Below are 23,761 nucleotides of genomic sequence, written 5' to 3' on the forward strand. Positions count from 1 at the left end.
TCGTGTCACTGGACGAGTGCATGGCCGTTATCCTGCTGTCTATAAATTGGAAGACATGAACGGAGAAGTGCTCAAAGGAACGTTTTATTTGCCCGAGTTCCAACGTGTCACCAAAAAAGAAGACGACGTGTACGACATCGAAAGCATTCTCGAACGCAGAACCCGTAAAGTGGGCAAACGACGTGTCAAAGAAGTCAAAGTACGTAGGAAACGATATTCACCCAGTTTTGATTCTTGGATCGACGCTTCGCAAGTCATCGACTATAAAAAGAAGTGACCATCATGCCCTTTCACACAGACGCAGCTACGTCGACCACTCCTTCACCTAGTTCTTCTGTGCAAAATTTACAAAAACAACCCTTGTTGGTGTGGTGTGGAGAACGTGTGCCTAAAACGCAAATCGTCTTTTTCTGCCAAATCTTCGTGGTGTATTGTGTCATCGGGGCAGCCATTGCCAATCTGAGTTTGCAACAAGGAGACAAACAATTGTGGACCATTTTATTGAGCAGTTGCATCGGTTACCTGCTTCCCAATCCCTCCCTGAAATTCTCCTCGAACGGGAACCACGGGAACCTTGTGTCCAGTGCCAGTGCCAGTCACCACTCCAACAAGAACAACAACCTCATTTTGGGCGGAGACACGCCTCTGACTTCCAGTAACCCTTCGGACAGCCACAGAACTCTGGAATTATGAGTCACCAAAACCAATTTTACTTAACCTTACCCAGTGACAGTTCCATGGAGGTGTTTTCCAACAACACGTTGTGATGTTACACGGCCAAATTACCTCAGACCATCCCCTTAGATCACGATGCCCATTGGGAAGTGGCTTTAGTGGAAATCATTCACCCGACCCAAGTCCTCAATGTCCTTCCCAATCAAAATACATTTGATGTAGAAGTTTTTGACGAACAATTGCGACAGTACTTGGATACCTATGGCAAATATGACAAGAAAACCCCTGGCACAAAAAATCAAAAGTACACCACCTATCACTTGTTCATTCCCCCAGGCTATTATTTTAGTGGTCAACATTTGGTGAGCACCATTACCTCCAGGTTTAATGTCGTGTTTCTGAAAGCTTTGGAAAGTGTCAAAAAAAGTGTCACCATGGAATACCACAAAACAGCTCGTCGCTTCTTGATGAAATTTGACGGGAGTAAAATCCTGTCCATTTTTTTTTTGTCCTGAATTGTTTGACATGTTGGGCGGAGACATGGACATGAGAATGGCCATGCTCAAGAAAAACGAATTACCAATCGTTTACGACAACGAGTCTTTTAGCAAGTTATTTCGTGCCCCGGTAGAACTGAACCAAGGACTGAATTTGATGTTCGTGTACTCCGATGTGGTGGAGTACAACGTGGTGGGACACACCTCTGTACCGTTACTGCGTGTCATTCCTTTCAAAGTGGATTCTGCCACGAACGCTGACGAGGAAGGTGGAAACACTTATCACGTCCACCGTGAATTTGTCCATCCTCACTATTTACCGGTCAGCAAGTATTATTTGGAGACGGTCAACATTGCTATAAAAGGAGATTTGGGAAAAAATATTCCATTCACCAAAGGAAAAGTCACGGTGAAACTCCATTTTCGAAAACGGTTCTCTCACGACTCGTAAGTCATGTATCCAGCGTACCAAGGGGTTGCTCGACAGCGAGGACACGGTTTAGGAGATATGTTAAAATCGGCCTTTCGTTCGGTGGCCCCGGTGTTGAAACCGATGGTGACACGCGGATTGCACGCCTTGAAAGATGCGGTACTGACGCAAGGCAAAGAATTTCTCCAAAATGTCATCATCGACAAACAAAACCCTAAAGAAGCCTTCATGAGGGCAGGCAAAAATGTCTTGCTGCAAACGGGCAAAGACCTTTTGGGCCGACGAGAAACACCTGTAAATGCCCTGCACGCTACCGAGTCAAGCATTCAGCAAGGACAAGGCAGAAAGAGACGACGAAGAAAACACCCTTTTACCAGACTTCACACGTCTAAAGCTAGAAAGACAAAGAAACGAAGAACCGTTCGAGACTTAGACGTTTTCGATTATTGAGAAACAGCAACAAAAAAAAAATGATGCACCGAGAGTCTTCCGCTTGTTCCAAGTCGGAACTGGATCTGTTTGCCATGCCACCCACCATGATGACGATGCAAGAATCCCAGTGGGTGGAATTTCATCCCGTCTCCTCTTTGATGGATTCCGCTCCCATCGAGTTTGAAATCAAAGGACAACCCGAAGATTACATCGATCTGAATAGCAGTTACCTGTATTTGAAAGTGAAAGTGATCAAAACGGACAACACCAATCCAGGAGGCGATGCTAGAGTAGCTCCTGTCAACAATTTCATGCATTCCTTGTTCAGCGAAGTGGACTTGTACTTGAATAACAAACTGGTCAGCAGCAGCATGGATACTTAACCATATCATGCCTACCTGGAAAATCTCTTGACGTACGGAAAAGAATCCAAGAATACTCATCTGGATGCTTGCGTGGTATGGAAACCTGACACCTCAGGTGTAGGTACGTTTAGCGACACAGTCCTGACAGAAGATGACAATCCTCACAATGTGGGGTTTAACGACCTTCGTAAGAAAATTCTGCAAGGGCGAAGTTTAGAACTGATGGATCGTTTGCATTTGGACATGTGGTTACAAGAAAAGTATTTGCTGAACCGGGTTGATATCCGCCTGAGACTGAATCGTAGCAGTGCCGCTTTCCATTTGATGGCCCATGCCAATGAATACAAAACTATCATTCAAGAAGCCCGACTTTACGTGCGTCGTGTGGAAGTGTTACCTAAAGTGGGAAACGACGTCAGTCAGACGTTGAGCAGAACGACCGCCAAGTGTCCGATACGACGCGTAGAAGTGAAAACGGTCACCATTCCGATGGACAGCGATCTATGATCGAAGATCATCTGTTCCAAGGACAGTTACCCAAGCGTTTGATTGTTGGTATCGTCAGGAATTCAGCCTTCAACGGAACCCACGATCAAAATCCTTTTGAGTTTCAACATTACAATGTGTCCAAGATCGAAGTCAGTCACGACGGCAAGACCTTGTATACCCGACCCTTTGAGCCTAACTTTGGTGTCGCGAAGAATTATTTGAGATCGTACTTGTCCCTGTACGAAGCCACGGGACAGTTAGGAACCAACACCAGTCACGGTATTTCGTACGACGATTATTCATGAGGCTATGCTTTGTGGGGTTTTGATTTCACTTCAGACCAAGGCAGCGACGAGGGACATTTCCACACTATAAAATCGGGTCATATTCGTGTGGAACTTCAGTTTGCAAATCCACCTCCAGATCACACAGCGAACGTCATCCTCTATGCAGAATTTGACAATACCATAGAAATCAACAGTTTGAGAGAAGTCATTCTAGATTATTAGAAGCTATGGAAGACTGTTATCCCTCTTTACCTAGTGGAAAAACTTTGAAGATGGAATGTAAGGAGACCGTGGAAGAAGAAGAATCCCAAGACGAAGAAGTTATCATGATAAAGTCAAGATGGCCAGAACAAGAAGCCCATTTAGTCTCCTATTTTGCTACAGTCTTGGCAGATATAATGAAACAATTGATCAAGGAAGAGTGCTATGGATGTCACAACGATCATCCCAGTCAAATTCAACACGACAAATGTCTGATGTTAAGTCAAGAAGAAAAATTGGACGAATATCTGGACAAAGCTTGGGATCACATTGAAATAGAATTCGTGTTGAACGAGTGGCATAAAGGTTTGGATAAACATTCTTATCCTCCATTAACGTCTCTGGAGTGCCGTCGCATCGAATCTCTCTTTGACCAGAGTAAGAAGTCGGATCTAAACGCCTTTTACTTGTCAGACATTTTCCAGCAAAAAGTCAGGATCGAATTGATCACTTATCATTACCTATGAAGAAGAAGAAAAAAACCACACAAAACATGGATACCTGGGAACTTTATTACCTTTTGAACCACAGATCGTACACGGCTTCTTGGAATCCTGTCGTCTGTGCTAAAGATGAACTCCCTCATCGTAAACCTCAAGACCATCTAGCTTATGTGATCAACACGGACGACAGTCATCTCACAGGAACCCACTGGGTAGCCGTCTACTTTCCTCAAGAAGGGTGTGTGGAATATTTCGATTCGTATGGATTGCCTCCTTTGGAAGACGATATCATTGACTTTATGAGAAGAAATGCTCAGACCACCCGATTCAATAATGTGAAATTGCAAGGCACAGATTCCTTGGTGTGTGGACAATATTGTGTGTATTTTCTGCATCATCGCAGCCTGGATTATTCCTTAGAACATTTAGTGACTCATTTTGATCCTCGTTCTTCTTCTAGAAACGATGTGAAAGTAGATCAATGGTTTTGTGACCATTATGCTTATCTTTTGTCTCAAGCTAGGAAACGTAGTATCCATCAATGACCTAATGACTTCCAACAGTGGAAATCACAATTTCATTCACAACGTTGTCAGCCTTGTCCAAAATAATGTGTTAGTTGGAAAAAAAATGTTTGTCAGTTGAAAAAATGTTTGATGTTATATTGTTAAAATGTTATAGTTGTTTGTTAGTGTCAAGTGATTTTGAATAAGAAATGTTGTGTTTTGAAAACAAAATGCCTTTGTCTTTTGTTTGGCTATAAGAATTTTGATTCATGCTCTTTGACTTCTTACTATCCATCTCATGACACTCATTGAACGTTGCGGCTCGAAAACCGTGGAGGGATGTTTTCCTTCACGTCCACGCTTTGACTTTAAAGCCGGGGGTAGCCTCCAGTCTAACCATCCATTGTCGACTCATCCTCCTACGAAGATGTGCTCCAGACTAGCTAAGCTAAACAAAGCCTACGTGAATTTGCATAGGGTCAGACACAGTCTGATACCGAAGCCAGAAGAGATAGAGAATGTGAGAATGTTAAAAGTCACTGAAGACCTGATAGAAGAGCTTTGAAAAGAAGAAATGAACAGGGAGAAAGAAGAATGGACAGAGAAGTACAGACTTCAGAAACAACAGAGAGAGCAGCAACAGCAACAACAGCATCAGCAACCTGACAGAGGCTTTGTCGATTGTCGTATCGACACCAGAGTTCTTCTTCTCTTTCCGAAGAAGCATACCTATCGTCAGAAAGTCTATCGTCAGAGGACGTCGCATTCTTAGAAACTAAAAGATTGCCATAGTAAACAAACAAAAAAAAAAACAGTCCTTTTCAGGGCTACCCAATACTCTAGAAAAGAAATAACAATCGATTTGCCAATGTGTGTATGCAGAGTGGTGTGAATATAAACACTGACTCTTTTGTGGTGTGATTGTATGTGTTTGTGATTGTAAGAGATCAAGTACGTTTGTGTGGATAATGATAATGTTTTTTTAATGGTTTTTTTTTGCTGTTTGACGTGAGTGGAGAGTAGATTTGGGATTTTATTGCTTTGCGTATGTGGATAGTATATAATTTTTTAAAATGAAAATTTTTAAATTAGTAATGGGTAGTATAAAAAGTGAGTGAGTATTTCTTTTAGGTCCGCGCGTTGTTTGGTCATGATCTAGGTTAGTTATTTAGTTGGATTATAGTGGTTTGCGTTCTTTTGAACATGTACCACTTGTTTATTCACGCACTGCGTGATTTTTAATTACTCCTGGGGGAAGGAAAAAGAGCCTCATCCCCCAGGCTTTTATGTACTCAAAGAGTACTTTTTAATTTAGCCACTCAGGTGTAGGACTAACTAGTCCTTAACAACCCGACTGAAAGGCTAATAAACATGAGTGGGAATAGTGACACCACACACTCGTGTTTCTTAGTAGGATTGAAATGCCCCAGGTGTCAAACCAAGCAGTATGTGACTCCCGCTACGATTGGTCGGCAGCGATGACATCACATTAGGACACCTGGTCTTGTATCATTGACGAAGTGGCCCGCTTTTTTGATATCATCAATTGCCTTTCCCAGTCCCACATTCCGGTAGACAGAGCCTTCCTTTTTTCCACTCTGTTTAGGTGGTGCAGGTTCATCAGCTTCATCGCCGCTGGATGATGATACTTACAGGGCCGCTGCCAGCGTGGAAGTTTCAAATTCTTCAGGGTCGTCTGCCAACATCGCCTGGATTTGGCTGAGTATGTTAGTAGAAATAGCTGTGGAAGCTTGATTTAAAAGTTCAGCCAGATGTTGTTTTAGAGACAAGGAGACGGTTAGGAGTATATTTTTTTTTTCTTTTTTTTTTTCTTCATGAATTCCTTATTTATTTTGATTCCTTATCTTATTGGTTTGGAATAAAAACTTGTTTTATGGTTGTTTGTATGTTATTATGGAGTCCTGTTTTAATTAATTCCTATTTTCCTATTTTAATTTTTTGTGGCTTTAATTGGTTTTTATTATTCGGGCTATGAACGGCTGTGTCAGTTTATGAACCTACGAGACCTAGCAGGCCGTCATAATTCCCAAACAGTGATTTTGTAATATTCGTCCTTAACTGGTTTTTATTATTCGGGCTATGAACGGCTGTGTCAATCTGTGAACCCAGGAGACCGAGCCGGCCGTCATAATTCCCAAACAGTGATTTGTAATATTTTTAACTGGTCTTTGATTTACTTTCTTAGATTTTTTTGATTAGATTGGATTCGTGTATAAAACTTATGATATTTTTGAATGTTAGATTAATATTGGGGTTTGTGTTCATCAAGAATTCTGGGTATGTTGCAGGGGATCCAATATTATGCAGTTTAACTTTAAACTTAGCCTTTCTTTTTCAAGTGTATGGCAGTTGTTAAAAATATGTTCTATGTCTTCTGGGACCCTGCAGTGGTAGCAGTTAGGGTTATGTGGTTGTGGTCCTATGTACTGTCCGAAGCTGTTAGCCAGCTTGGTTTTGCCCGTGAGTATTCTATTTATGAATTTTTGTTCACTGCCTTTTGTTTTGGGTGGTTTCCTATTTCTACATACTTCTTTAATGATGGTTTTTAGTTTCCTGCCTTGAGTGCTTGTGTTCCATAATTCCTGCCATTTATTATCAATGAGGGTTTTAGATATGCTATTGAGTTCGCATATGCTATAATCTAGGTTGATGTGAGTGGTTTCGTTTAGTTTTTGTTTAGCTGTTATATCTGCCATATCGTTACCTGGTATGTTAATATGGGATGGTATCCATATAAATTCTACTTGTAAGTTATTATTGTTCAGTATTTTTAACAATAAATTGGTTTGCCTAAGATAGTTTTCTCCTGATTTGGTGTTGTTATTAAGTATTGAGTTTATGACGCTTAGCGAGTCACTTATTATTACCGCTTGGGGTATTTTGTTCTCTTTGATCCATTTGAGTGCTTCAAGTATAGCCCAGAATTCAGCTGTGTATATAGAGCAGAGGTTAGGTAGGAGGAGAGAAGACAGAGGGAAGAGGAGGAAAAGAAAATAGAAGAGAGGATGGCTTACAAGATACCAGAGACAGAGGATTGGGGTGCTGAAGCCAATCATCCTCCCTCTGCGCTCTCAAGAAAAAAAGTAAAAGGAGACTGGGGAAGAAGATGTGTGTGTAGTGCCAGGCCTGGAAGGTGCCATCATTAACCAGGTGTCACAGGAGTTCAAAAACAAACAGCCCTTTTCAGGGCTACCCAAACCTTTAGAAAAGAGATAACAATCGATTTGCCAATGTGTGTATGTAGAGTAGTGTGAATATAAACACTTACTCTTTTTTCCGTGTGTCTCTCTCTCTGTGTGTGTGTGTGTGTGTGTGTGTGTGTGTGTGTTTGTAAGCGCTCACGTACGTTTGTGTGGATAGTAGATTATTGGGTTTCATTATAATGCTTTGCGTGTGTGGATAGTAGATTTGGGGTTTGTTAATTGCTGCTTCACTTATGTGGATAGTATATTATATGAAATGAGAAACGTAGGGGGATGTTTTCCTTCACGTCCGCGCGTTTTAAGTGATAATCTAGGTAATATCAATTTTGTTTTAGGGGGATGTTTTCCTTCACGTCCGCACTTTAACTATAAGAACCCACAAAGTTAGTCGTTCGCACCATTCTAAGGAATGAAAAAGATGGAAGTGTCCCAACTGTTTAATGATTTAAGGCATGTTTATTTTTGGATGGTGGATGGTGAATATGGAGTTGAAAGGATTGAAAGAGATTCGAGGTTAAGAACAAGTCTGCACTACGTGAACGAACTAAAATTAGCCAGGGAGATGATAGAGGGATTAATTGAAGAAGAAGTGAAAAGATTGAGAGGGCTGATAAATCCCCCTTATGTCAGAGTGGGGACAATAAAAGAGGCCATGGAGAAGGTAAAAAAGTAAGAAGGTTCTTGGAAGAGATAGAACAAAGGTCAGAGTGGCCCTTTGTCAAAAGGAGCGTTGAACAATTGAAAAAAGGGGAAGAAAAGATGAGAAAGGTGATAGATGAAGAAGTGGAGAAAATAAAGGACAGGTGGGCAACAGATAGAAAAGAAGAAGAAAATAGAAAGCAAAAAGAAGAACTAGAGAAACTAAACACTAACTGGATGAAAATCCAACAGAAGTTCCGAGCCATGGGTCACCCGGACTGGATACCGAAACAGAAAAGAAGAAGAAGAAAGGAATGATGGAAAAAATAAGGGGATGGATAAAGAAGTTAAGGAGTTAGAAGAAGAAGAAGAAACCCAAAGGCCCTTTTCAGGGCCACCCACATCTCTCGAAAAGAGATAGACTTTCAATTGCCTACCCCTTTTTATATTTTTTTTTATTTTAAAAAAAAATAGAGACCCCTCCCTGTTTCAATTTTCGCCTGTTCCATTTCCTTAGACTCATCAGGTCGGGACCATATTAAAATAGGGTCCCGACCCTGTTCCATTTCCTTTGAGGCTCAACTTGCCCAAGATTTTTTCCCATGTTAATTTTACATAGACCCTATACAGGCCCAGTGGGTTTTGTCCATGTTAAATTTACATAGACCCTGTACAGGCCCAGGGTGATTAATGTTAAATTTACATAGACCCTATACCAGCCCAAGATTTTTGTCCATGTTAATTCCCATAGACCCTATATCGGCCCAGGGGTTTTGTCCATGTTAAATTTACATAGACCCTATAGTGGCCCAGGGGTGTTTTTAATGCTAATTCCCATAGACCCTATATCGTCCCACTTCACTACTGATGATTCCTTTAAAATAAAGAATACGTTTTTGTATAGGAAGCCATTTCAGACGTGAAAACAAAACATTTGCGGGAGTCATAACAGAAAGTTTCAATATTATTCAGGCTGCCCATTTCTGGAGTCTATCAATTCTGGACAGATTATAATTTGATGTGTTTCACCATATGGTACAGCCGTAATCTATCAGTGGTAGTATATAACCCGAAAAATAAATTTCAAGTGATTGTGAAGATAGAAATGTCGAAAGCAATTTTAAGAGAGTTATCCTTTTGACTACCATTGCACATAGATGATCGATATGCGCATTCCAGCTGAGGTGTTGATCAATGTAGATACCAATACGTTTTTGATCTTTGACAATAGATCCGTCTAAGCCATTTTGAGTTAGAAGTAAATCCATGTTAGTAGATAGACGCTGCCTTGTTCCAGTTGTCATACATGCCCTTTTAGAAATGTTAATATGCATTTTGTTTTGATGGTACCAAACTGATATATTGTTGAGGTCGATTTGAAGTTTATTTTTAATGGAGTCTAGAGATATACCAGAAAAATGCAATGCAGAATCGTCAGCGAAAAGATCTGTGTTAGCGTGCGCTGGATACAAGGCTAAGTCATTGATAAATAGTAGAAAAAGAAGAGGCCCTAATATAGATCCTTGAGGAACACCACTTAAGATATGAATTGGTTCGGATATATATTTACCCGTGCAAACAACCTGGTGTCTGTTTGTGAGATACAACGTGAACCAGGCAACTGAGTTTGGAGAAAACTTGTAGGCTGAAAGTTTTTTAATGAGCACTGAATGGTCAACCAGATCGAATGCATTTTTTAAAATCAATGAAGATTGCGACAGTAAGTTCGCCCGATTCTACTGCTAGTAGCCATTGGTCTATAAGTTTTGTCATTGCAGTTTGACATGAATGATTCTTTCGAAAACCTGATTGTGATCTATGGAGGAGTTGGTGCTTGTCAAGATATCTGAAAATATGCTTGCTGACATGTTTTTCAATAATTTTTGAACGTAAAGATAGAACAGATATGTATTGATAGTTAGATGGGTCATTCTCTTCATTTCCCTTATAAATTGCGAATACTTTTGCTAACTTCAATGACTCCTGGAATTTACAGGAAGTGATACTACAGTTAATTATTTCTTTCAACGACTCTGAGATTGATAAAGCCGACATTTTCAAAGTTTTGGGGTGAATTCCATCTAGACCAGCTGATTTGTTTGTGTCAAGTTTATTTAGAATATCAAAAGTGTCATTTATTGTTATTAAGGGAATGTTGAAACTAACATGATCGGGTACCCTTTCATTCACGAATTTAGTAAGTTTGTCTAAATTAGGCTCTCTATTATTAGACCTGTCAAGCGTTTGGGACATATTAGTAAAAAAATAGTTCAGCTTGTTTGCAATATCAAGCTCATCAGTATAATTAGTGCCATCAACTATAATTTCACATGGAGCTAGAGGCGCAGGTTTCGTTGAAGTTAGATTTCGTAAGTGATTCCAGATGGATCTGTTATCGGAGTTTGATGTGATGACTTTCTTCTTTGAAAAAGGAGCGTTTGTGTTTTACAATGATTGATTTGACTGTGTTCCGCCACAAACGATAGTTTGTAAAGTCTTTAAATTTATGGTAGTAGTTTCGTTTGCGTTGTGCCTCTGCGATTTCATTAGTATACCATTCTGGTTGTTTTGATCGTTTAATTCTTTTGATTCGTATGGAGGCGTGTTTATTTAGGATAGTAAGAAAAGAGTGGTTCCAGATAGACAAGTCTTATTCTGGGTCTATGTTAGGGAAATATATTGTGTTAATGTTTTGTGAGAGTTCAGCGAGAAATTCATTTTCAGCAAAGTTTTTGAAACATCTGTATTGCATGTAAGAGTGTAAATTGTTTTTCTTTGCGCTCTGTTGCTTACGAGTTGCACATATAGGATAGTGCTCACTAATAGGGAAACATGGTACGTTTATCTCGTAGAGATTGGTTGGATGAGTAGTATAGATGTGGTCGATCAGAGTAGAAGTACAGGCTGTTACTCTTGTTGGAGCATATATTACCTGTGTAAGGTCGTGTAGTTGTATCATATGTAGCCATTTAGTGTTAGTATCAGAGAGGAGGTCAATAACAAACTGATTAGATTTGATAGGAACACGTATGCAGGCTGGGTTTATGATATACACAGCTGAATCTCTCTATACTGATCTTTCTGAATTTATGCTTCGAAATATCAACGCAATGTTCTCTGAAAACTCATTTAAAATGTTATCTTCTTATAAATTTCTACAAATATAATTCAGAAAATAGATACTTTTAGGATCATTTGAATGTATCTACTGAACGATGATGGGTTTTAAAAATATCGTTATTTTCAATGATTTAAGCGATGACCTACTTGATAATATTTTACAGTCTTGTTGAGATCCTAGCAGGGAATAATTTGGATAATATAGCTGAGTCATCACGTTTAATGTCCGATACAAAATTCTTTTAGATCCTATGCTTGTTACAAATAACCTAAATGTTGAATCTGTGGTCATCCCTATCGATGCAACAGTAAACGACCATATATTTTGAAGGTTTTTTGGTTGTCTCTTAACTGTTCCTTAAACACGCGAAATATGGATATAGAAACACACCGATTTGAACAAGCTATGTAACATTCTGAATGAAATTAATTGGAGATATGTATTATCAGTTCGAGATATAGAAGCAACCGCTGGGCTAGGTTCCTCCTTTTTAGTGACAAAACAAAGATTTATATTTCAATTGACTCAAAGTCGCCATACAGATGTGATACAAAATACGCGCGACAACCGGCCTAAGTGGTTAGAGCCTCCGTCTCGGATGTGGGAGGTAGCGGGTTTGAACCCCGACCGAGGCCTTCCAAAGATTTACAAAGACTTACAAAAGACTTCCAAAGACTTACACAAATGGTACTAGCACCTGCCTCGCTTGGCGTTCAGCATTAAGAGGTTAGTACTAGGACTGGTCGGCCTGGTGTCAGGATAATGTGACTGGGTGGGACATGATACGACATCTCTGCAGCATGATGCCACAGTGCTAGACATCACTATAAACTTCCACACTGTGGACATCGGAGCGATATGATGGACAAAATTGTTAATGCTACGTTAAACATCCAAATCACACACACACACACATATACACAGACACGCGCTAGCGCCAACATTTAACAACAGTTGAGCCTGCCTCTAACGATTTGACTTACAATTGTGATGACGAGCGTCTCAAAAGTCACGTGAACTCGATCCTATTTCGACATTACTGCAGCTTGCGTGCTTTGATTCAATATTGCCTTCACTATCTGATATGACTAAAATGTTAAAGCTATGGTAAAAATCCAAACCACACAAATACAAACACATGTAGTAATTTTCGCATTAGTTAAACTACATCGAAAAAGCAAGGGAATTAAAAAACTATATCGTATGTTCCTCTCCATAATATACAAATGATTACACGGTACATGTATGTCAGATTGAGCTTGATATGGGTCGATTACTTTTTCTGAATTTACAAATTTCATGAAATTTAAAGCAAGTAACGTTTAACGTTTTATTCGAGCACACCTACATCCACATACGAAATTAGTTATGCTACTTAAATTAATGTTTCATTGTTGAATTTCGTACCTATGTACCTTTTGTCAATTATGTTTCCTTGTTTGTTGTTGTTTTTTGTCCCTGTTATTCACATGCATATTATTTACGATTTAGTAAAAAATAATTTTACGTCGATGGTATGCTATCGTCCAGTAATGATATTTATATCTCACATTCATATTTAACAGGGATTAATCTTACGCAAACCGATGGCCTCAGGAAATCAGATATCAGCGCTACCTTGTGAGGAAACGACAATACTAAATGGACAAGAAATCATAGGAGACAGGAATGTGTCTGGCACAAAGTCCCATTCCAAATCGCACGAAAGCCGCTCGACCGTGGGTGATGGTTCCAACTTCTGCAAACGAGAACTAAGCAAACATTTGAACATCAAGAAAAGACCAGAAGTCAAAGAGAAAGCGATCCAGACGATCCTCACTGGAGAGTTCATCGTAAAGTCCGGTAACATTTACACGGGCGATTTGGTGGACACAACATAGTAGTAAAGAAGGATTAAACACTTGTTTTGTTGTATCAAGACTGTGTTACACTGCAGTGTATCACATACAATGTTATAATGCCTTGTTGTTGGTGGCTTCCAGGTTCAGATGCATCACCACTTACAGTATATGCATCAATGTAAAGTTTGGAAATTTATAAACCATTTTCTGTCTTTCCGTCTCTGTTTCTCTCTGTGTGTGTCTCTCTCTCTTCGGCCCCCCATATCTCTCTCTCTCTCTCTCTGTCTGTCTCTCTCTTTCTCAGCAATCGAGGCACTGGGAAAAACGACTTGAAATTCGTTTGCTAAAGGGCACTAGAAATAAGACAGTCTTATATATTGGTGACTCTAGTACATTCCATTTGGTTTCAGTTTATCTCTCCTAATGTACTGCACCGAGAATCGCTCATTTCAATATCTCATAACCGTGGCGTAATGCCACATCATCCATCACTCGAAAGACGTTTCATTGCGAGGTAACTAAAGTGCTCACCCAGAGAAACACAAAGACAGCCAATCAGGTTCGGTCTGGGCAAGAATCGAAATCGCAAGCCACAGGTTGTAAGCAAATCACGTATCGCTATTTCTCATTTGCTGATTCTGATAACGATGAGATTTACATTCAATGTCTGTAGCACCGCGTCTCTTTTTTCACATTAACGTCAATTTTACTGCGTTTATGTAAGCACGAATTTTTGACGCAAGTGATTCTTTCTATTTTTCTTGCTGCAATGACTTAAGAAGGAATAAAAATTGTAAATTAACAGCTACTTTTGGCTGGAAACCGCCAAGTATAAATCTATTGAACTTATCAATGCAACAAAGAAAATAATCAAGGCATAAAATGACAAAATTTGTATTTGGGTCCATCATCACATTATAGACGATGTACATCTGAGACAAACTATGTCTGCATTTTTATTTTATCCCGGGCTACAATTATAGCATATCCTGTGTCTCATTCTGGTTCTTTTGAATAATATAACGTATTTCAAAGACCATGTAAATTCGTTCACGTATCATTTTGATTTGTTGTACCTTGTTGCTGTAATATGCTGATGCTAATATACATATATACGTTGTGGCTTGTTTCCAGTAGATTTCTTACCTGCTTGTTGTATACATTCTTTTTTCTATTATATGTTGCATGACCGATCCGGTGGTATAAGTTGTTAGAGAGTCCGTCTCGGATGCGGGAGGTTGCGGATTCGAACCCCAGCCGAGTCATATCAAAGACTTATGAAAATGATACTAACAGCCGCATCGATGGGCGCTCATCATTAAGAGGTTAGTGTTAGGAGTGGTCGGCCTAGTGTCAGGATACTGTGACTGGGTGGGACGTCACACTACATGTATGCGGCATGATGACCCAGTGCTAGACATCACTATAAACTGCCACACTGCTGGCTGATAACTTAGCGATATAACTGAGAAATTGTTAAAGCTACGTTAAAAATCCAAATCACACATTCACATGCAAAAGAGAGAGAGAGAGAGAGAGAGAGAGAGAGAGAGAGCACTGTATCACAAATATGCTGGTGGCTGAATCAAGTTGGTAATTACCTTCAAATTTAAGATTTTCCTGACAATCTTTTGTTTCCTGAATACTTATTCTTTATAATGGCACTAGTAATTTAATTAGTAATTAGTAATAAGCTAGCATGACGATTTCACCAGTCCAGACTTTTCGGTAAAAGAATGGACGATGGAACAGGAAAGGAGCAGATAAATAAGGAAAAACAAAGAAATGAAAATAAATTAAATATGAGGGTTACGTCACATATAAATTTATAAATGACAGGGATTAATCCATTGGATTAAACTGAATCAACATTAAAAGAGTAGAATATCATAAGAATAAACATACTTTATTCACAAAACTGCAACCCATGTCCAAAATGAGAATCTTAGTGCAACCAGGATGAAACACACACACACACACACACACACACACACACACACACACACTATACATTACAAGAATGAACGGATGGTATTCATTAATTAGATTATTTTTGCTGTAGTTTGTACATTCATAAATACAACTATTATTTTCTTAGTCACTAGTCCACAGGCGCAAAGTACCAATTTTGATTATAGCCGACAAGCCATTAATCTCCACGTCAAGACAGTAAAGCGTCTATTACAGCTACTGTTGATTTTTATACTTATTTGTTTTTTATTTGCACTGATATGATCAGATTTCATAGATTGACAATTCTCAAGCGACATAATAAATAGTCATTTTTTTCTAAATCCTTGAGAACTCTTCAGCTAGTTTATCTGTGGCAAATTGGCGATCGAAATTTATTCTTAAAATTATTGAAGTAAAAAGTGTAAATGAATTAAAAATAAAATTTCATTGTATGATAGTTCTTTTATAAAAGTTTGTGGATGGACTGCAGAACGGCTGATATCATTTTGCAAACAACATATTACATAGCTAAGTTATGTATATCATTGCAGATTATATATTAAGATCAGCATTCCTTGTAGGCAATTAAGTTTATTTGGGTTTGAATTGAGGACGTTTGTTTTCCCTTCGAGAATACGTGGTCTAACTGTTGTTTGCCATGTTCTCTACTACACTTTGGGTGAAAGACCTAACATTGTTTACAACTTACAATGTTATGGAAATGAAATTTTCACCCTTATTCTATTCGCAATCTTCTAACTGTGTCTCCGAATTTTATATTAAGGCTGTTTGTTATTTATATCGTAATATCTGTAATGCAATCAGTTGTATTTCATTTAATATGTGAGAGGGTTTATTGATTTAAATATTATTCATTGGAATTTGAAAGTCCACATTAATAAGTTCGGACTAAATATTTTGGATTTTTGTGAATTCATTTAGAGATATTTTTATGATGTTAACACTATATCAGGCGATTGGTACATCATCGCATTCAAGATTGGAATACATACGAAACACCGGTGGAATTCATTCATACGACTCTATTCTTTGGACTTGTGTTAGACCATTTAGTAGTATTTGGAACAATGCTCTAAGTTCTTTTCAAATGTTCAGTTTCTATTATAGGGAAACAGCTTAGTTTTGGAACTGTGCTAAACTTGCTGTTTTCGCTCTTTTCTGTTAGATAGTTTATTCACATACAGTCGTAACAAGTGATTCGGCGTCTTCACAATCATCTACGCAAAATCTTAAGTCTGTTTGACTGCTCCGGTTGCCTAGTGGTTAGAGCGTCCGCCTCGGATGCGGGAGGTCGCCGGTTCGGACCCCTTGTCAGTCATAACAAAAACTTTAAAAAAGATGAAACTAAAGCTGTCTCGCTTCGCGCTCAGCATTAAGAGGTTAGTGTTAGGACTGGTCGGAATGGTGTCAGGATAATCTTACTGGGTGGGACATCATGCTACCAGCGTTATACAAGTTATAATACGATATCTTCGCTGCAAATCCATTAATCTGAGCAAGAGGCACAATGGGCATTAGGCATAGTAAAAGAAATATGCAGAGCAAAACGCTTCGTGTAAAACCTGAAATAGAACAGAAATCAGTTAATCATCTTTTTGAAGAGAAAAAAATATTTCAAAATCGTGATGCTCACTGGAACGGGAAAGACATATTGATTTCTTCCCTACTTAAATGCTCACTTCTCCATTGTATTCATTTGATGGGTAATGCAGCATTTTGTTTTCCTTTGCAAAGGATTATTTCATCTGAATATTTGCTTGCCTATGTCAAACTAAACTCGCTGTATGGATTGGGAAGCTGATCAATCGATATCTAAATATTTTGTATATATTACCATCTATGAAGCAATATGGGTACATACATCGTTAGCTGCATACTGTTACACACAGACACACACACACACACACATATGTGGTAAATCGTAATCGGAAGATGACGTCAGGTGATTGAGTATGGTGTATGAGAGAGAGAGAGAGATGTGCGGTTAATTTCGTTACTAATCCCTCATTTCTATTCCTATTTACATTTTTGTTATTATATTATGTCCATGAGTGTGTGTACTGTTGTGCTTGCATTTTGTGTGAACTATTTATTTAAGCAATTGTAATTACAAAGTATCATACGACGGTGTTAATCAGAAGCAATATTTTGAGATTATTCTGAATTCATTTAAGATGTTTTGGACAATGCCATTGTGAAACGCCAAACTTTTTATTACGTGAGCATATTTAAGACATGTCATTCATTCTGAAAACATAATTTGTTTTGACTTGTATTATAACTTTAAGATAAGTTTGGATTTAGTTTATAATTTGGTACGGTTCTCTTAAATTGTCGTTGCATAACATGGATAATTCAATTATGTTTGAAAGTTTTACACAGATATGTTGGGTTTGAGTGGTAACACTACAACACTTTTTCTCTGTCTAGATATTTAATCTTTTGTAAGAATGTTGTACTAGGTTGATAATAATTCTGTATCGTTTAGAATTTTACCTTTGTGGTGTGATAGCAATGAAACTATTTGTGAATGGGTGACAACGTTCAGATTGTGTCCGTTAAATTCGTAGTTTGAAATCATTCTTAAAATTTTGTCATTACTTTTAGGCAAACATTTGGTAAAGTGTTTTGTATATTGAATTTTGTCTGTTAGTTTTAAATATTTTTATTACATGTTATTGTAACGTAACCTTGTTTGATAGACTTGACCTTGTCAAAAATTGAGTTAATTTCTGCTTGACCTGATTGACTTTTTATTTATGTAAACAACTAAAAATAGCTTCATTATACTTTATGTGCATGAGCTTATTAACCAAATTATTATTCAGGTAAACAAGAAGTGGTCAATATGGTGATCAGAGTCAGGGTTTTTGAGATCCCTACGTTAACTTTATAGGGTATTGTGTTGTAAATAAATAAGGCTCATTAAACCATTCTAGAAGGTTATTTTTCATTAGGTAATGGCTGTTTTTAGAAAATGCTAATGTTTCCTGAGGTAAAGCAGAAATCTATATTATCGTGTGACTAAAGATTTTACCAGTCGTGCTTTAACATCTAGTTTTTTTAAGTTGTATTATATCGTGACCAGTTTGTCTGAATTTAATTTTCTTCAAATTATTGAATTCAACTGGTTATTTTCTCTGAAAAAACAAAAGTGCTCTGACAAAATTCTTGGCATAGAACATTCATTGGAATTTATACTGATATCAAAACTGAATACCATTTTTTATGATTCAACAAGATTCACTTTGTTTTCTAGGGAAGTACATTTTTTAAATTTATTTTTTAAATAGCTTGTTGTTTTCACTCTTTTCTGTTACTTATTTTTAAAGAGCATAGACTCGTAAGAGAAATTTGAGGGCTCGTCCGGGGTACGAAAGTGGGCTAACATATTTTAGAAAACTTTGTTTTTGAAAATTAAATTCCCATAGTTTTCAGAATTGTTTTAAATCCCAAGCATTATTTCACATTTCAGAAATTTTTAGTGAATCAACATGCTTTTCTACAATGTCATCAAACGTGGAGATGTTTCTTTCAAATCCTACCCAGGAGCAGTTCGACTGATTAAAAAAAAGATGAATTTCTTCAGCTTTCCAGAAAATATGACCTTTCGGAGGCAAAATTCTTTAGCAAAGCAAGAAATAAAAACTATTTTGGTCCAATATTTGGTGGAAAGGAATGTTTTGGATAAAAGTGCTTTGGTTTTGATGTTGTTGTTGTTGTTGTTGCTGTGTTTAACGCCATTTCTCAGCACACGATAGGCTATGCATGGCGGCCAGTATTAATGGTGGAGGAAGAACCCGGGAAAACCTCGGGAAGAACCACCGACCCACGAGAAGCTACTGGCAAGCTTTCTCACATACCCACATTGGCCGAATCCTAGACTCAAACCCACGCAGACAGAGGTGAGATGGCAGTAATCCGTAACGGAGAGCGCTTTAGACCACTCGGCCACTCGGGGCCCCCTTTGGTTTTGAACAGTAAGCCTGCATCAAACACCGACATAAAAATAAAGGAATTAATATTAAAATAGAAGATGGAACTGGAGTTAGGAAAGTTTGAACTTCAGAAAGATAAAGAAGAAAAGAAAATACAAATGCAGTTACAATTGGAGAAAGAGGAGAAACAAATGCAGTTACAGAAAGAACAAATACAGTTACAGAAATAACAGAAACAAATGCAGTTGCAATAGGAGTAAGAGAGAGAGAGAGAGAGAGAGAGAGAGAGAGAGAGAGAGAGAGAAACAAATGCAATTACAATCAGAGAAAGAGAAAAAAGAGACAGATGCAATTGCAAGAGCAAAGAGAGAAGGAAGAAAGGGAATATCAATATAGAATAAGAGAATTAGAACTGGCAAGTGAAAAGTACGAAACCACTTTACATCCAAATGCAAGTCTTGATGTTACTAGGAATTTTGGGTTAGTGCCCCTTTTAGAGAAAAAGAAGTAGATAAAGATTTTCCTCATTTTCTCATTTTGCAAACATTGCTGAAAATTTGAAATGGCCGAGGAAGCATTGGACTATATTATTACAGAGTGCACCTTTTGGCAAAGCCCGATACATCAATGCATCCCTGTCAGTACAGCAGAGAGCAGCATATGATCTGGTTAAGGATTGCACCTTAAAGGGTTATGAGTTAGTCCCTGAGGCTTATCGGCAAAAAAGCAGAAACTATAAAAAAGGAGCTGGACAAACTCGTGTCGAATGTGCAAGAGAAAATGAGTAGTTATTTGATAGGTGGTGCTTAGCCAAGAAAGTTGATCAAAATTGCGAAAATCTAAGACAACTCATATTACTTGAAGAGTTTAAAAACTGTGTCCATAGTGACATTAAGACTCATCTTGATAAGCATAAGGTCGAAACCTTGGAAAACTCTGCTCGTAATGTTGACGAGTATTCCTTGGCGCATAAAGTTTATTTTGTAAGCAAGTCTTCCACTCAGCAGTCTTCTTGTAAAAATTATTTCGGCCTATTAAATATGAAAATTATATCTGTCACAACTTTTAGAAATCAAGTTTCAGATAAGAATGATCTGAAATCCTTATCTCTTCTTACGTGTACCTATTGCAAGAAGAAAATACACGTTATTTCTGTTTGATACAAATCGATAAATAAGCATCAGAATCAAGACAGACCTATTCCAAAAGCTCTTGTTTCTTTGGGATGTTTCCTTCTAAGAGTGTTCTTATTCAGGGAGTAGAGTAATGCTTTGTTAATGTTCCTCTTCATTGTGTAAACATGTCATCAGACGTAGTCTCAGGACCCGTGACAGTCAGAACGGTCTCTGTTTTACCCGCTGAGATCATTCATATATTACTAGGCAATTACATAGCTGGATATAAGGTTGTGGTTAATCCACTTGTAACTGAATAGCCTTGTTTGGATCAGAAAGTTATCCTAAAAAAAGAATTCCTTGATTTATACCCACCTTGTGCAGTTACTAGAGCTATGGCAAAGAAAGTTTTAGAGGGAAATAAATGATTTGTTAAATTTTACCAAGTTTATTTTCTTCACTCTTTTCTGGTGCTTATTTTAAGAGCATAGATTCGTAACACATGCCATACCTTTTGTTCCTTAGTCTGGAAGTTACAAACCACACCTTTAATTCATTTTAGGCTGGTAGGAAATTACAGAACACACATAACGTTCATTAGGCTTGTTTGAAATTTGTCGCATGAGAATATTCCCCAAGTAATATAATCTAGATAAATCGCTTTGGGATGTTTCTGATTAACATTCCTTTTAAATACACCGTCAGTGACAATTATAATGTTGAGGGACTTTATTTATGACAGTGGACTATTTTGAAATATTGAAATCATGCGTGGAACGAGATACTGCATTTATAATTGTAGATTGTAGATTTAAACCACTAGAAATGTATTTAAATTTAGCTACAATAAATAATTAATTCCGTTACTTTCTACAGTTATGCGGTACATTTGCCGCTGACTTCAATGTCAAAGTCAGATAGTATCCATACAAAGAGAGATAGAGCCAGGCACTCAATATGCAGATTATTAGAACATACTAGATCGACAATGGCTCAGTGGTTATTGTACTTTGTTCGCTACCAGAAGGGAACAGCTTGAATCCTGACTTGGCCAGACCGAGCTAGTCTATGCAGTATTTATTGCGGTAGGGCTAGTCACTCCAATATATTATTTCATGTGCTGATGTGTCGTTAACAAAAACGAACAATCCAAGTAAGGCTCCAAAGACATATTACCCCATATATATATATATATATATATATATATATATATATATATATATATATATATATATATATATATATATATATATTCATATTGTAATGACCATGGCTAGAGTCACAATGACTCAGATACTATTTTCAGTCTTTGCTTCTAATAAGTTTGTTTTTATAAATATGGTACATTTGAATATGAAAATAAATTAGGATGCTCATTTACAAAGCATAGCAATTATATTTATCTCTAATGTCTATGGACTGTCAAATTAGCAGCCAGTCCTGGCAACCGATCTTAACATGTGTATCCTATTTTCGATGTAGATGTTCTTTCGGTAAAACGTCTTTGAAAGTCTGTCATAAAGTTTGCTTATCTGTTACAGATATTATGCTCTTATGCTATTACAACTTGTAATCTATGTAAAATACCTAAAAAGTCATGACGAGAAAAGTCCATGTATATCCTTGTATCACGATGCCAGCCATTTTGGATTAGCATGAGTTTTTCGTATTTAGAGATTCTATATTTTTGTATTCGCAGTTAATCTCTCTAATAATAGTAAGGTACTGATAAGAAAGTAATGTGCATGTTTTAGTGATAACATTACAATACCGTTGTTTCGATGTATGCAATTCATGTTTTGATGTGAAAATAGTGGTCGTCTGCATCAGTGCAGAACCGGCGTCTACATGAATCGATTCAATTATTCAAGACTTTAGTTATCATCATAAAGTTTAATTTCATATAAACTTGAGATCACAAAATGTTCTTATTCATTTCATAGACAAGCCCTACAGTATTCAAATACGTATTGTTATGTTATTTATGTATTTGTAATGTTGACATGGCATACCATGCAAACACTGTATTGTTTGTTTACAATGCAATACATGGCACAGCATACAAGACACTGATTGATTACATGGGTTGCGTGCATTCAGTGGTTGGTTGAATTGTCGCATGTGGTGCCTCGAGAAGCTCTCCAGGACTTGCCAGAGAACGATACCACAGCCAAGTGGAACGCCATGAAGGGTGCCATCTACAGCACAGCTATGTCCACGTTTGGCAAGAAGGAACGGCCCAGCTAGGACTGGTTCAACGCACATCTATTAAGGTTGGAACCAATAGTAGAAGACAAACGAAAAGCCTTCATAGCTTACAAAATATTCCCTTATGAACGGACGCAAGCTGCTCTCAGAATTGCCCGAAGCAACACCCAACGCATCGCTAGACAGTGCGCGAACCAGTACTGACAACAACTGTGTGAAGGAATCCAGCGCTGTGCAGACTCCGGAAACATCCAAGGTATGTACAGTGGCATCAAGAAGGCTCTATGACCTTCAGTGAAAGGGGTCGCACCCCTAAAATCTCTGACGGGAGAGAAGATCATTGACCATGAGCAATATATGGCCAGATGGGTGGAGCACTACTCAGAGCTATACTCCCGAGAAACGTCAGTCCCCTATGCAGCCCTTAGCAGCATAAAATAACTGCTCACCATGGAGGAGCTCGACAAAGTGCCCACCTTAGAGGAGTTCAGCAAAGCAATCGACTCCCTCCCAAACGACAAAGTACCAGGTAGTGACAGCGTCCCGACCGAAGCTATCAAAAGTGGGAAACCAACATTGCTTCAGCCGCTGAATGAGCTACTTTGCCTCTGCTGGGAGGAAGGAGCAGTCCCACAAGACATGCGCGACGCCACGATTGTGACTCTTTACAAAAACAAGGGCGACGGCAGTGACTGTAATAATTACAGAGGGATCTCGCTCTTGAGCATCGTTGGCATTGTGTATGCCCGCATCATAATCAACAGGCTACAGCTGCTGGCGGAGCGCGTGTACCCGGGATTCCCAGTGCGGCTTCAGAACAGGCAGGTCGACGACAGATATGATCTTCTCCTTACGACAACTCCAAGAGAAGAGCAGAAAGCAGGGTCAACCACTCTACACTCTACCTCACCAAGGCCTTTGACCTGGTCATCAGGAAGGGCCTTTTTGAACTTCTCAGTAAGATTGGTTGCCCCACCCCCCAAACTCCGCAGTATGATAATCTCTTTCCATGCCGATATGAAGGGAATAGTCCTGTATGATGGATCCTCCTCAGCCTCCTTCCTAATTAATAGCGGCGTGATGTAGGGCTGCTTGCTGGCACCAACCCTTTTCGGGATCTTCTTCTCACTGCTCCTGTCCTACGCATTCGACTCTTCCACTGATGGCGTATATCTACACACCAGGTCCGACGAGAGGCTGTTCAACCTGGCACGACTGCGTTCGAAGTGCAAAGTGAGGTTGGTGCTCATCAGGGAGATGCTTTTTTGCAGATGACGCGGCTCTTATGACCCACACCGAGGACGCCCTCCAGAGAC

At 38.6% G+C, this 23,761-nt stretch overlaps 1 protein-coding gene across 1 annotated transcript in view; it reads left to right on the top strand.

Moving 5' to 3' along the window:
- LOC149774454 (uncharacterized) overlaps nucleotides 1-21,775 on the top strand; it is a 30,328-nt gene extending 8,553 nt beyond the window's left edge. Inside the window, exons 2-3 of the mRNA XM_089945135.1 lie at nucleotides 12,935-14,535; nucleotides 18,660-21,775. Coding sequence (XP_089801261.1) covers nucleotides 12,935-13,249 — 315 coding nt within the window. The 3' untranslated portion in view covers nucleotides 13,250-14,535; nucleotides 18,660-21,775. The remainder of the gene's footprint in view (nucleotides 1-12,934; nucleotides 14,536-18,659) is intronic.
- Nucleotides 21,776-23,761: the final 1,986 nt, after the last annotated feature.

This window comes from Sinohyriopsis cumingii, unplaced genomic scaffold, assembly GCF_028554795.1.
Source record: "Sinohyriopsis cumingii isolate HCF-2022 unplaced genomic scaffold, ASM2855479v2 utg000229l, whole genome shotgun sequence".
In the NCBI taxonomy this organism is placed as follows: Eukaryota; Metazoa; Mollusca; class Bivalvia; order Unionida; family Unionidae; genus Sinohyriopsis; species Sinohyriopsis cumingii.